The 14,414-nt window shown below is 41.7% G+C and overlaps 1 protein-coding gene across 1 annotated transcript in view; it reads left to right on the top strand.

Annotated features, from left to right (window-relative positions):
* The window catches only part of CDHR1 (cadherin related family member 1), a 33,120-nt gene extending 18,708 nt beyond the window's left edge, over window positions 1-14,412 (top strand). The window contains 6 exon segments of the mRNA XM_042818679.1: window positions 1,319-1,471; window positions 3,560-3,724; window positions 5,369-5,436; window positions 7,837-8,065; window positions 8,946-9,200; window positions 13,861-14,412. Of these exon segments, the coding sequence (XP_042674613.1) occupies window positions 1,319-1,471; window positions 3,560-3,724; window positions 5,369-5,436; window positions 7,837-8,065; window positions 8,946-9,200; window positions 13,861-14,412 (1,422 nt within the window).
* The last annotated feature ends 2 nt before the right edge of the window (window positions 14,413-14,414 follow it).

Genomic DNA, 14,414 nt, shown 5'->3' with positions numbered 1-14,414 from the left:
GGAGACAGCACTCTCCCCCACAGCACCGCGGGTTCAAGTGCAGAGGATTTCTTGTGGTCAGACATCCACCTCTCCCCACCGGCACCATTCCCTGCAGTCCGGCAGCTCTGGCTTTGCTTTGCGTGCCATAACACCTGGCAGAAGGAAGCCTGTTGTCTCCTGTGTAGCAGCAGGGGTTTCTGTAACCGGCCAACTCAGACCACTATACTTAGATCCAGGATCACTCTTGTTTCCTTGGCATCTACCATGGAATACTTTTTGTCTTGACATGGGGCAGGGCTGCAGCAGGAACTGCTTGTAACGACTCTCAGGAATAGAAAAGCAAAGTTATCCTGTTCAAAAGTTGCTATTAGAAATTCTTCATCTCAAGGTTGATTGTGGGGGCAGAAAGCAGCATCAGCTAGGCAGGGAATGCAGCTTGTTGCCCCAGTGTACTCATTTTACTACTGGAAAAAACAGTGACGTTAGAAACGTAGTTCAGTGGGCTCCCTTGTAAGGCAGAGATGTAGGAATCCCACTTCATTTTTTCTTCTCCATGTTGTAGCAGATTTTAAAGTTTGTCTGGCACTCTGGCATGCCATCGCCATCTCACACACCAGTGCTGCTAACCTAGGTATCACCACTTCTCTTCTCCTCTATTGTCTAGAAGGTTTATCTATACGCTGGGATTTGGGCTTTCCCTTCACCTGGAGCTGTCAGACATGTATCACATTTCATTCTGCTCCCAAGTGCACCAACTTCCAAAAGGCTCAGAGGCCACAACTCAGGGCCAGTTTAACCCAGTCGGTGCAAAATGTCAGGTCCGACTTCTGTTTGGAAATTGCACAATTTCACAGCTCCGTGTCATTCTGCGATGTGAGCTCTTAAACTACAGGTTGGATTTTTTGACAGGTCCATCGTCCCGGCTTGGGCGGGTCAGTCATCTCCCCTCGGCAGGGACCAGGAGAAGGCAGAACTTCCACGCCCATACACAAGCGGTGCTGTCCCTCTCTCCTGCACTATCTTGCAGCACTAGGCAGAAAGTCAAAAACTTCTTACCAAAAGATTGCTTCTCCTAGCCAGACCCACCGCAGGGTTTTTCCATTATGACTGGAAGAATAACTGAGCTTGTCAATCTATTTACAGAAAAGTTACATGTCTCGTGACCAGGGCTGAAGGGATTATATAGCTAAGCTTCTTTCCCTGGGTATGGAGAACAGAGGGCTCTCAGCAGTAAGACTGATTCTAATTTCATACAGCTTGAAGAAACAGAGCCAGCTTAAGCTGTAAGAAATGCATCATTCACCAAAAGCAATGCAGTATCTGCTTTTCTTCACAGGGAGCCAATGCTAAATTCAACCTCCGTCTTGTCGGACCCGGTGGCATTTTTCGAGTCGTTCCCCAGACGGTCCTGAATGAGGCTCAGGTTACAATAATAGTGGAAAATTCTGCTGCTATTGACTATGAAAAATTCAAGGTCTTAACCTTTAAGGTACTTGTGCTTTCTGGACCCCCTCTGCTCATGTGTCTGATATGTGTATGATGGCTGACAAATCCGAAGGGATTTATCTCCCCCGTCCACCCGGAGCTATCTGATGATTTGCCATTGACTTTATATTCCATAGAAAGGAAAATCATTTCTCCCTGTGTTTCATCAACTTCCGAAAGGCTTAATAGATCCATCTATGGGATAATTTACTCCAGACAGTACAAGCTGTTGAGTATTAAGTATCAGTGGAAATTGTGTATAGTCCAAGTCATTCCAGACTAAGCTCCAAGGATGTTATTTCTACTTCTACAGTGCTAGGTTTACAGGGTGAAATTCTAATTTCCCTGGAGCCAGAAATTCACCTGTGTAGTCAGAAGTAATTCAATTCATTATCATACTTTGAATACTGGCTGGCCGAAAACCCCATCTGACCAGAAGATAATTTCCCAAAACTGCTCACTGCCTTTGCCAAAGCGTATCTCCCCTGTGTGGCCCTTTGCAGACTGATCTGGGGCCTTCTCACCTATGTTCCAAGCCAGCCACACAAGAGCCAGCAATCATCCGAATGCTGGAAACTTTTGTTTTATTATTTTTACAGAAGAAATATCGAATGATTTTGCCAAAAACTCAGAGCCTTTGTCTAAATTCCAAATGAAGAAGGTGCAGTGGGATGATATGGTAATGATACATTTGAGCAAATGCTTTATAAAGACTTCATGGCCTTCTCCATTTCCTTGAGAAGTCAAAATTGCTTTCTATCTCGTTATAGTTGCTAACCTAGTCTAGTCATTCTACATAGACTTTAGGGTGAAACAGGCTCTTATTTCTATTTAATATGTATCCCACAGCAGCTTTGAGAAACTATTCTTTTTTTTTTTTTTAATCTTTTTTCCTATAAGCAACAATTCAGTTTCTCTGGTTTGTTATTGAACAGCAAAATGCCAGAGAGATATTAAAGCAGACTCAACAGGGAGGCACACCAAAGCACCACCCAAGGCAAAGGCCACCAGAGAAAATACATCTTCCGTTCAGAGATGGCTTTTAGATTTTCTCAGCCGTCAGGACTCCCTTCATTTTTGGCTCAGAGCACATCCCTCCTTGAGGAGAGCCCGATCCCACCATCCTGTGTCTGCAGGCACTCACATCTCCTGCACACTGGGACCAGACACAGCTGCAACTATCCTCGGTTGCCAAAATAAAAGTCTATTTTAAAGAATCTCCTGCCACTTTTAAAGTTATATCTGTCTACTTTTCTGGCACTTGTATTAATTGCTGCTATGCAGTCCTGTGAAGTAACAGTTCTAGCTTTTTTTTTTTTCTCTCTCTGCTTGTAGCACTGCATAATACATTGCAGATCAGAAATCTGACAAAAATCCCATCCCATGGGAAGTATTTGCTGGTGCACTGACAGAGCCAGACTGTGGCTGCTGAATGGAGAGGGAATGAAAATGAACTTAAACAGAAAGTCAAAGCACTAAGCTGTCAGAAGGCACATTGGGATGGGCCAGTTCTATCACCAAAGATGATTTCACTGCAGATGCTATAATTTAGTTACAGCACCACATGCATCATAAGCAGTAAGATTTTATCCGTGTGCTGACCTAGGAGGTGATTGCTCACATGCAGATTTGGTGATGCCTGACTCTACTTTTAAAAATTTATTTTGCCAAAACCCTTTGAATCATCCAAGAACATGAGTTTGCAGAGACATGGCAACAAGATCTCCTTTGAGAACATATGTGCCCTGAGGTAATTCAAGCAATCCTTCAGGTTGTAAGCCTTCAGGAATCCTGTAGCTATTTATTCCTAACCACTACACCTGTTTACACAGTAGTGACAGTTCCAAAAGATGATGCTGGTGGTCTTCTCCCCACCTACTTCAAACTCTTGCTCCAAGCCCTGCCACCTATGGGCAATGCAGCCTTCCTCCAACGCACAGGGAAGAGGAGCTCCCACAGCCCTCAGCTCAGGAGCTGCACAAAAGTGGGCAAGAGCTCCGTGGCAGTAACCCTTCTGTGCAATCAAAAGCTCAAAGCTTTCACTAGGATATAACATGTGCTTTTTAGTCATTTTCTGTTTCTTTTTCTGTAGCTTCTTGCAATAGAGGTGAACACACCAGAGAAATTCAGCTCAACAGCTGATGTAGCGATACGCCTGCTGGATACCAATGACAATGTCCCAAAGTTCTCCTCTGATTACTACATTGCCAGGATCCCCGAGAACTCTCCAGGGGGCTCAAATGTAGTTGCTGTAACTGTAAGTTTTACTCACCTGTAAATAAATGTTCTCTTTTCTAGCTATTTGCGCAGGCAGCTCGAAGGCCTTAAAAATCATAAAATCATGGAATTGTTTGAGTTGGAAGGGATCCTAAAAGGCCAGCTTGCCACATTGCTTCTGGATTCAGCTCCAGTTCCTTTCCAGAATCAACACAATAATAATAATTTTTTAAAATACTGATAAATATTTTTCAGATAGATATCAGTATTTTTAAACTGTTTTTCAGAACAAGTTTTATTTATTTTTGTTTGAATTAAAGGCCATCTGCTTTTAAGAGAAATCACATGATCACTGAGTACTAGGAAGGCTGCAGTCAAATCCGTGTCCAATGGAAATATTTGGTTATGGCTAAGTGGAATTGCATTTACTGGATTTTCTTGCTTAAGTACAAGTAAAAAGAAAACAAGATGGCTGTTTAGTGGGTATTAGTCTCCTCTTCCTGGGAAGAGTCTGGCTGCTCCATGCCTAATTAGACAGTCATTAAGGGAAGACTACGACACTAAAATGCTTAGAGCTGGGAAAGAAAGATTCCTGTAAGCATCTCCTCACAGAGGGAATAATATGCCTATAAATTTTCTTGTATCTCACATTTTCATAAAAGCAGTGTTATATGGGTGCTGTGCTGGAGTTGTGGCTGGAAGCCATTAGATGCAAGCTGTACCTCTTCAATGCAGCTGCTGGGAAACACATCCCATGTCCCAGAGCTCCTGGCTGCACGGGGATTGGCAGACAAAACAAGTCACCTTGACTCCATGCACCACTGTATTTGCAGCAAGAAAAGTAGGCAATTCCACAAGGTACATAACAACAACAAAAAAATTATGAAAAGTTTCCCAAAGAAGCAAAACTAACCATTCTGAGCCCAGGTGAAAAGGACAGCATAGCTGAAGATTCCATGTGAAGTTTGTTTTCAAGTGGCACCAACTCAGTGCTTGATCTGTATTCATAAATATATTTCACAAAGCAAGATTCGCTGGATAAGGAGAATCCTGCACGTGCAGAATGTTATACAAGAGTCCAGAACAAAGACATCATCTGATGTAGTATCTGCATTTTTAAAAGTGATTATTAAGTATAACTTGAAATAACTTGAAAGTTTTGTTATGCATTACTTTAAACTGAATCAATTAAATAAGCAGATTAAAAAAAAAAAAATCCTCTGGATAAAGTAAATTATTATGACCAGAGAATGTGCATTAATATTTAAATGATAATTGGGAAGGCTTGATAGCAGGCAATTTGTTTGTGTCATTGAGATCGACTTCGTTGCTCGTAAAGGAAGGATGCGTTAAATGTCAACAAATAGAGCCACCTAGCGTCTTGCCTCCGGCACCAGCCTGGCCAGGAGTCCGACGGCATCTTCTCTGCCTTCCTGGGAATATTTCTTTGGCATTTCTTTGTGTCAGCGGAGAACTTTTCCCTGTGTTAAAAAATAATCATCATCACCATAATTTATAAATGTCAGTTTTCGAAGAGCACAACTGTTAATGCGACTTCCCCCTAAAAATGTTCTGGGATAAGGAGGGAAAAGTCTTTTCATTGTTAAGTGACTTGTTTTTAAAGGAAAAATGAATACATTTCTTTTTGCAATTTAAGAATATGGCTGTCTCTTCTACTTTTAAGGCTACAGATCCAGACTCTGGGCTTTGGGGAGAAGTCAAGTACTCTATCTATGGAACGGGAGCAGATCTGTAAGTAAAAAAGGAAAATTAAGTGATATACAACCAGACTTAAGGCACATGTGCAAGAGAAATGAGAGATGTTGGTCTAGTTGTGAAAAGCTCACTATAGGGGGAAAAAATTCCATGCTCTCTATCCTCCCTTTCTGTGTAGCTGTACAAATAGTTGAGTTCCAACTCCTGTCAAAATGAATCAAAGAAGTCAATACTTTCAAAGATGTAAACCTGAACTTTGAAGGCCAGCTGTATTGAATGTTCAAGGCATCTTATATATTTAAACCTTATAGCCCTACATCAGGGAACAATGGAATTTGATCCTTATTTGGTGGTGTAATTATCTCTAGTTCCCTTTCCCTGCCTTTGGGAAGTAGGGGTAAGAGCATCCCAATACACTGGTTTTGCCCACACTGTTCCCATCCCAGTGATTGCTCTGGTCTGTTGGCTGGGGCTCCTAGCCTTGTCTAGCATCACCAGTCTGTCACAGATATCATTGCTGGAAGTTGCATCTCCTGAACACAGAACGTGGAAAAGAACGAACTGCTGAGGCACTCATCCCCGCAATCCATTTTTCTCCAGGCTTTATCCCCTGGAGTTAGAGCTGAACTCCTCTTGTTAGGGTAAAAGCCATTTAGAAGACATTGTCAAAATCCAAAATCCAAGATGCTAAGGGTGAACCTCTTCTGTAGCCAGAGAGGTACACATATGGGAGCACTTCCAGGACGGATTATTTTGATCCACTCAGTAAGTCCTTAAGCTAGCTGCATAAAGGCAAGCAGGCCGAGGTCATGTCATAGAGGCAGACTTCTCTGGTTTAAAATGTAACAGCTGGTGCAACAAAGCTTGTTAAGGTTTCTGACAAAGGATTTAGAAAAAGGTGTAGGTAATACTTTCTTCTGATTGGAGTTGCAGGGATGTTCAGACTCTGTTCTTACACCATCAAATGAGCACATTAGGATATCAACACTTTGTCTGTTCTTAAATATATTTTGGGTGGGTTTTTTTGTTTTGTTGTTGTTGTTTGGTTTTTTTTTGTTTGTTTGTTTTGCTTGTGCCAGGCTGGCATGGCTCTCCAAGGCTGGACTGATTTCGAGTTTTGGACCTCCAGAATCACTGAATGCACAGATTTGAGATTTTCAATTAGGAACATGTTTTTTTTTGTTGTTTTTTGTTGTTGTTGTTGTTGTTGTTTGTTTTTTGTTGTTTTTTTTTTTACAGCAGCATAAATGCAGTTATGCTGGCAGAAAAGTGATTTTTTCTTGAGTAAGAGGAATGTTGATAGCCCTTGAAGACATAATCATTACATCAGTGCTATTCCCTCCAAACTGACTTTGGTAGTGGGGCACATTGCTGCAATATCTTCACTTCTCTGTGTTTCTTTCTTCCATTAAGATGGGGATGGTGAGAGTCTCTCTACAAGGTTTCATTGGGCTGGGCATTAAGAAGGCACTCAGCACAGGCACTGACTGCTACCAAGAGTATGCACAACTCTTTCCACCACTGGGTCTAGTGTTTGTATTTAACAGATAAGTGGAAAGAATTGATGAATCCCATTTATTAAGTACTTGTTTTATAATCACTCTCAATCATACTCACATCTGTAGTACAGAAAATGTTTTGTCATTCTTTACTTTAATTAAAGGGTATGTAAAACCTTCTATTTGTTAAAAACCCTGCTGTTTGGAGCCTACATTGGCAGTCCATTTACAAATGATAGTGTGTTAGTATCTTCTCTATAAATCCAAGCTTTTGCTTGTCACTTTTGACAGTGTATCAGTAATTACAATTGTATAGAATTGAACTTGCTACAGATAAATCTGAACACCCACTTCATCCCAGTGGCAGTCTGTGGAAAAGTGATTATTTTTGGAAGAAATAATTTGGCCTGCAGTTTTGGGACTTTGAGAACAGTTATTTTTCTTACCTATTCTAAGAAGAAAAGAGCTTAAAAATGATATGCAGCAAACTTCCATTAGCTATCAAGGATACATCAATCAATCTCAATTTATTTAGAACATGATCTAATACACTGCACTTCTTATAAACTGAAGGAATAGGCAATTCCTCAATGTTTTAATGCAAAGAAATGGGGGAAGGCCAACATGGTGAGCATTTATTCAGGACAAAGTCTATAACAGAAAATGCAGCTGAAATGATGTGAGCAGTGAATAGAAAAACACCAAACACTGGTTGTTTTGTGACTTCCAGACCTAAAGACAAGCAGAATGAATGATTCAGAAACATTACTCTGGCATGAGGCTGGTGAATTATATTAATCTTTGGGGCACAGCGTGCCCCAAGTTTTTCAGTGTTTAGAACCCACCTTAACCCTAGAAGACAAATGCATACTAAGCAACCAAATAGAAAACAAACAAACAAAAAAACCCCATAAGTCTCTCAATGCTTCTTTTCCAGGTTCCTAATCCACCCATCGACGGGTATAATCTACACCCAACCCTGGGCTGTATTAGATGCTGAAGTGAACTCAAAGTATAATTTCTACGTGAAAGCAGAGGACACAGATGGGAAATACAGCTTGGCTGAAGTGTTTATCACTGTGCTAGATGTCAATGACCACTCTCCAGAATTCAATGAAAACATCCAGGAAAAGACGATGATCATCGGGTCACCAGTGAAGATAGAGGTGAGAAAGAACATAGTGTGTCACAAAACAGAGTGCTTTGGAAAAGCCCCAGCTATGCAGTTTATTGCTCAGGGATCATCATGACTAATGCCTGAAGGTTGCCTTTTCCTGAGGCTTTACTCTTCACACCCATCTGTGTGTAACAAATGCATTACAGCATGGAAAAATAGTATTTACAGACTGCTGAAAAGGAGAAATAAAATTATACAGGTAAAAGATATAGTTCTATTACAGCATTTGAACTGTTAGCTGGTGGAGAATCTTGAATTATACAGTGATCATAAGAAACCCAACTTGCTTAACATTCCTGTGATGCCACTGTGCTCTTTCCCTTCGTTTTGCAGGACTGTACATAACGATCCAGTGCAGAACAGGGGTTAAAAATAGTTGCAGTAGCAGTTCACAGGCGAAGGAGCAGAACATCCTATGTTACACCTATTTGAACTTATACAGTCAAGCCTGAATGTGCAACACCTAGCATGAGTAGAATAAAACTACAGCACAAACCTTAAGGCATCTATAAAGTGCATGGAGCTAATCCAGTTGTTCTCTATTCACTTCAACTTTTGTCCACAACACTGTGTGAGATAGTCCCTAGCAATGGACCATGTGCATTCTACAGTTTTTCCTCTTTTTTCCTCTAATCTGAAATAGATGTCATTTACAGAATGCTACATTGCTAGCACTGATGTTTTTCTCAAGTAAATATAGCGCAGCTGATGTCAGGAAAGGATAATTTGTTTCCAAGGCCAAACTTAAACAGATCAGTAATTTTACTGCATGGATATTATCAGAATTTAATGCTCAGAAACTTCCAAAGTTTTGTCGTTGGGCAAAGACACAAGCACTGTCATCTTTTTCTCTTCACTTTCCTTACCAGGCTATAGATCAAGATGCAGAAGAACCAAACAACATTGTGGATTATTCCATCATGCAAGCAGATCCAGCCAATGTGTTTGATATAGACCAAAGCACGGGGGAAATCAAGCTGAAGTCCTATATCCGTTCCCTGGACATCATCCACAACATTACAAAGAACAAAGACTGCATATGGTCATTGGTGGTGCAGGCCAAAGACCGAGGCTCCCCATCCTTCAGTACCACAGCAGTTCTGAAGATTGATATCACGGAGGAGGTAAGAAAACATTTTAGAAAAATTCTTAGGTGGGATGACTCTTGAGAGGCACCAAAGTGTAGCTATTGCTTGTTTCATTTCCAAGACATCTTTAAAAACAGTTCAGGAATTGAAATTGTCAGGAAAAAATGTTGCCTGCCACTGCTTCTTTCTTTGGTAGCTCTGTAGCACAGAACATTCCACAGACACAAATGTAGAAGGTATTTTGGTCAGAAAAACTGCGAAGGTACAAAGGTAGGAGCATAACATGATTGGGAGCTAGAATAGAATAGTTTCAGTTGAAATGGACCACAAAGATCATTGAGTCCAACTGTCTGCCATAGAACTTTGAGACTGACCCAAGCATTAAAGCATTATCAGAATGCCTCCTAAACACACAGGAAGCCTGTTTCAGTGTCTAACTACCATCTTGGCAAAGAAGTTCTTCCTAATGTCCAATTTGAGCCTCCCCCAATGCAGCTCAGAGCCATTCACATGTATCCCACACCATTAGGTAGCTGGGAGGAAATAACTCCTCCCACTCCACTTTCTCTCCTCAGAAAAAAAGTTGCAGAGAGCATTACATTCACCTGTTAACCTCCCCTTCTTCAAGTTTAACAATCCAGTGTTGCCAATTCTTATTATATGACATGCCTTCCAGTCCTCCAATTATGAGTTTCTTGCATTTGATTGTTAGGGACAGGTGAAAATTAAGGACTATAGATTCCTGAGAGTAAAAATAAATGCTGACTGCCAAATCTCTGACCTTTTGTTCACGCTCAAAAAAGGAAAATATTTTTCTCTCACAAAAAGTGACTGAAAAGTGGCTGGGGACGGAGTGAGATATGTCAGAACATTTTTGCAAATCAAAATTAGTGGTGCAGGAATAGCGAGGAGACTTTATAGATTTTTGTTAAGTATATAGAAATTTGAATATGAGTTTTGTAATTTCAGTATTATTAGCAAAGGAGTTGACTCTACAAGATAGAACACATAGGTTGACTTTCTCATTAGTCCAACTTTATCATCTACCAAGGAGCAGGCAGCGATTTATGGTGAGCAGTGCATGCTTCTGCGGTTATTATTTATTGTTACTTGCCGTGTCTTTAAGTAGGCACCAGCAAAGAGGAAATGGGCTTTAATATGGATGAGATCCACATCATTAGCCACTGGACGAGGCACAGACTGGGTAAACATACAAATCTCTTCCTACACACACCACCTTCTCTTTTTTTTTTTGGCTCAAGATGCAACCAGGTGATTTTTTTCTGTTTTCTCTGCCTCCTTTTTTTCCACTGATACTCTTTATCAGGTGGATTTATATTACACTCCTTGATTATGCTTCAGAGCTTGCTGGAAGTTAAGTTTCAGCAGAGAGCACTTCTGCTCATCAACAAGGTAAACTCTGAGTACCAAATGCGCAGGAGGAGCTCCCCATCCCTGCTCTTGGCATCAACCCACCAGGGCTGCAGCCCCAGTGTCTGTAGGGGCTGAGGTACAGGGCTGAGGGGTGTTGACGGGAGTGAGAGAGACCTACACCTCCTCTGCTGGGGGGAGATGATATATATCTGAGCTGTTTCCAGCATCTACACTTGTGGATGAAGGATATCTGGAAGAAAAGAAGGAGTATCTAGCGCTTTGGGATTAACAGTTCCTTGGATTTCTTTCTAATGTGTGAAGCAACATAAACACCTGATGTAAAGAAGGTGTCTCCTACAACAGCCCGTCTCTGCTTCCTTTCAATCCAGGCATACATATCTGGCACAAAGTGAGGGATTTGGAGATCTGGAGTACTAATCTGATGTAACATCTGTCCTCTGAAACTTCTGTACATTTCTCCACTACTTCTTTCACTGCTTGTAGTGATTTGACAAAGCACTCACAAATTTCATCTTCCACTTGAGTGATGTATTACGGCAGTGTAGAAGGCTCCTGCTCACTCCCTGTGCCCCAGACACTTCACGATTACTGCTAGCACTTGGTGAAGGAAGCTTTAGGGACACCATGTATTCTCTCTCTCTCTGACTGTTATGAATGTCCATTTCCTCCTTCTGTGCACCAGTTGAAAAAGGGTTCTTTTAGTTAGCTGTCTGGAGGTCATTTAAGTATTACTGATTTTGGATAAGAAAGATATTTTTGAGTGTATTCTCTAAGGGATTTCTTGCAGTGTTAATCACACCAAGCAATTAAACAGGCATATTTTCTGGTTAACATTTACCACTGCAATTAACACAAGGCTGCGCCCTTCAAGATAGATGCCTTGTGGTTAAGTTCAGCAGTATTGCACATCAAATTTTGCTCTTGGAACAATACAGCGATGAAAAACTCCAGAAGTCTTTTAATTTAACTGAGTTTCATTTTAGGGAAATTGGTGTTGAATAGCATCTGTTAGCCTCCTATCCTTTTTCAACAGAGTAAGAAGCACATGCTGAAAAAGCTATGCTTTTTTCACCCTTACATCACAGTAAGAGATATTCCTGCTGCCCAAGATTTTCACTGGTAGTAGCTGATCCTAAGAATGGCCTGATGGTGGATCCCACTGCCTCCTTTTTGCAGCCCTGCAAGGATATGAGGGTGTTTATTTACAGCTCTCTGGGGACTGAAGCTTAAGTCCACATTTAGACAGCTTAATCTGTGATACCTTTGGTTCTTAATAGCCTTGGCCGCTGGTTTAGACTTCTAAACATAGCTGGTGAGTCTTAGTTTTAGATGCCCCTGATTGAAAGTTTCAACAAATACCGTCTTTGAATTAATTTCCTCCTCTCCCGTACTCCGTGACCATCCCTAAAACAAGGCTAGATTTAATCTGAGGAAGAACTCAAGGGATGCTGAAAAGGTGTGAGTGAACTCCTGAGAACCAGCTGGTTGGTTTTACATACCCACCTGCTCAAGTTGACACAACCAGCTTGGGCTCTTAACAGCTTTGCCCGCTTACTTAAGCTTCTAAATATAGCCAATAAGCTGCAGTGGCTCTCATGGCTGAAAGCTAAACCACATGCTCCTCCTCTTGGGTCCTGCTTCTGGATGTGCTGCCCACTCAATCTGCTCTCAGCAACCCACGCACTATGACAGGCTTTTGAGATGCTGCCAGGTGTGTGCACACTGTGATGTCCGCCTGCTGCAAACTGCTGTGGCAGAAAAGTGAAAACCAAAGGAAAAAAGTCACAAGTTCAGTAACAGAAAGAGGCATGGACATCCTGTTTGGTTAATTCAGGTTTTGAATTGTAATCTTGTCCCAGGAGCAGAATTCTGGTTTCTCAAAACTGATATACAGCTAATTCCAGACTCCTATCCCAGTACTGTACCTGCCCACTTGTTCCCAGCTCTTTTCTGGGCTGGTTCTCATTATAGCCATCTGATGGAATTCATGTACACTGTAGCCATCTAATACAGAATGGTGAAGCCCTGACAGTCATGGGCTGCTCTGCTTTTGTATTCTAGTTAAGCTCTGTTGCTGATTAAATAATGGAAACACTCTTTGCATAGCAAAGAGTGAATGAAAGTTTCTCCCTACCTTTAAAATAAGACTGCCCATGACTTTCAATAGCATTTCCTTGCCCATTTCTCTTTAGCAATCAGAAATATTTAGGATATGGGAACAGTGGTCTCAGAGGTAGTTTATGAAAATACAGAAGTGAAGCAAAGACACGTATCTTTCTTTATTTTCCATGTTCCGTACACATTTTACCCTACTTCCCTAGTTGTATTTATAATAGGTGCTCACCTCTTTCAAGCATAACTGCATTTGGGTTGACCGTTTCTCTTATTTTTGACGTTTCCAGATCAAGTCCAGGGTAAAAACCTATATTTTAGGCCTCAAGAAGCGTCCATGGACGATATTTGGAATTTGCATGAGTGGCGTCCTTTCCACCATTTCTGTAACAATGGTGATCTCTACCATCATGTACTGGAAAAGTGTGAAAAGATCCAAGCTCCACCCGCAGGGCAAAATCCGCAAAATTATACGGGGACCGCCAAGACGCACATTGTGCTAAGCTGCAAAGTGAACTGGTCATTCATTTGTCCTTAATATGCCATATGTAGCTTATGTTTTTGCTTATTTCTTTTAAAAACAAAGCTCTTTAGTACTACTCACGTCCCCTACCTCGAAGAGTTTTGTTGTGTCTGTAAAAGAGTACTTGAAAACGGAATGCAGCACATATCTGCTTATTACTCATTTATATACTGTAATTTCATAAAACAAAGTTTTCTCGTAATCTTTTTAATGCCATATTCAGTGATAGTCCTGTAAAGTGCATCACTGTATCACCTGTGGCTGCTCTTGAAAGACCATTTTCTAATAATAAACCTATATCTGGTTTAGCACTATTATTCCTAGGAAATTAATTCTGCAGTACAGTGCAACAATACTGCTGCAGTTCCCAGAGCCAATTATTGTCTTGCTCAGTTCTTGCAAGTTAAGCAAATGCTAAGTGATACACAGGAGCCTACCCTAATCTGGCACATACTCGTGTTTGGTGGCCATCCATTTCACAGTACTGCAGCATTTGCCCAGGCTTTAAATTACCCAAAGCTGGATTGGCTCTTTGGCTCTCCCTTTTCATTAGAGACAACTTCCAATAGTGATCCCTGCTCAATACATATTTTGGACAAATGAAATTTCTAGGTTACTGTCTGTCCCACAGAGTAAGTCATGTGTTTCCTTTGTACTCTTTTACAGACTCTTCACAAAGGGCCTATGGCCGCCTTTTTGATGCAAACTAAAGATAACCCCATGAAAGCCTTAGGAGTGCTAGCTGGTGTCATGGGCATAATGGTGCTGATAACTATCATGATCTCTACTGCCATGTTCTGGCGCAATAAGCGGTCCAACAAAATCATGCCGGTAAGAAGGATCATAAAAAAGAGACAGACCCAGCCGTCCCGCACGGTGAGGATGGAGTGGCTGAAGTTCAAGAGGCCTAGTAATGCTGCGGAGAAGTTTGTCGTTGAGGACGATGCCAAGAGCCTGCAGAACGAGAACAGCAACAACAACGTCCAGGCAGCCCCCGTGCCCCCAGCCGCTCCCTTGCCCCCGCCGCCCCCCAACCTGGCCGCCAGTGGGAACACCGCAGTGTGGCGGGTGCCAACTGTGTCTGGCTCCCTCACTCCCAAGTTCATCAACAAGCAGCTGAAGAAGAGAGGTCATAGCAGTGCACACAACGCCCTGGTGTCAGAGCTCAAAATGAAGTTTGAGAAGAGAAATGCAGCTATGGGTGAGCCACACATCTAGGC

The sequence above is a fragment of the Centrocercus urophasianus genome, unplaced genomic scaffold, assembly GCF_019232065.1.
Source record: "Centrocercus urophasianus isolate 14NV4802_14NV808 unplaced genomic scaffold, USGS_Curo_1.0 seq_17, whole genome shotgun sequence".
NCBI classification, from domain to species: Eukaryota; Metazoa; Chordata; class Aves; order Galliformes; family Phasianidae; genus Centrocercus; species Centrocercus urophasianus.
Note: the sequence above shows the minus strand (reverse complement) of the source record. Positions and strands in the feature narration are given on the sequence as shown.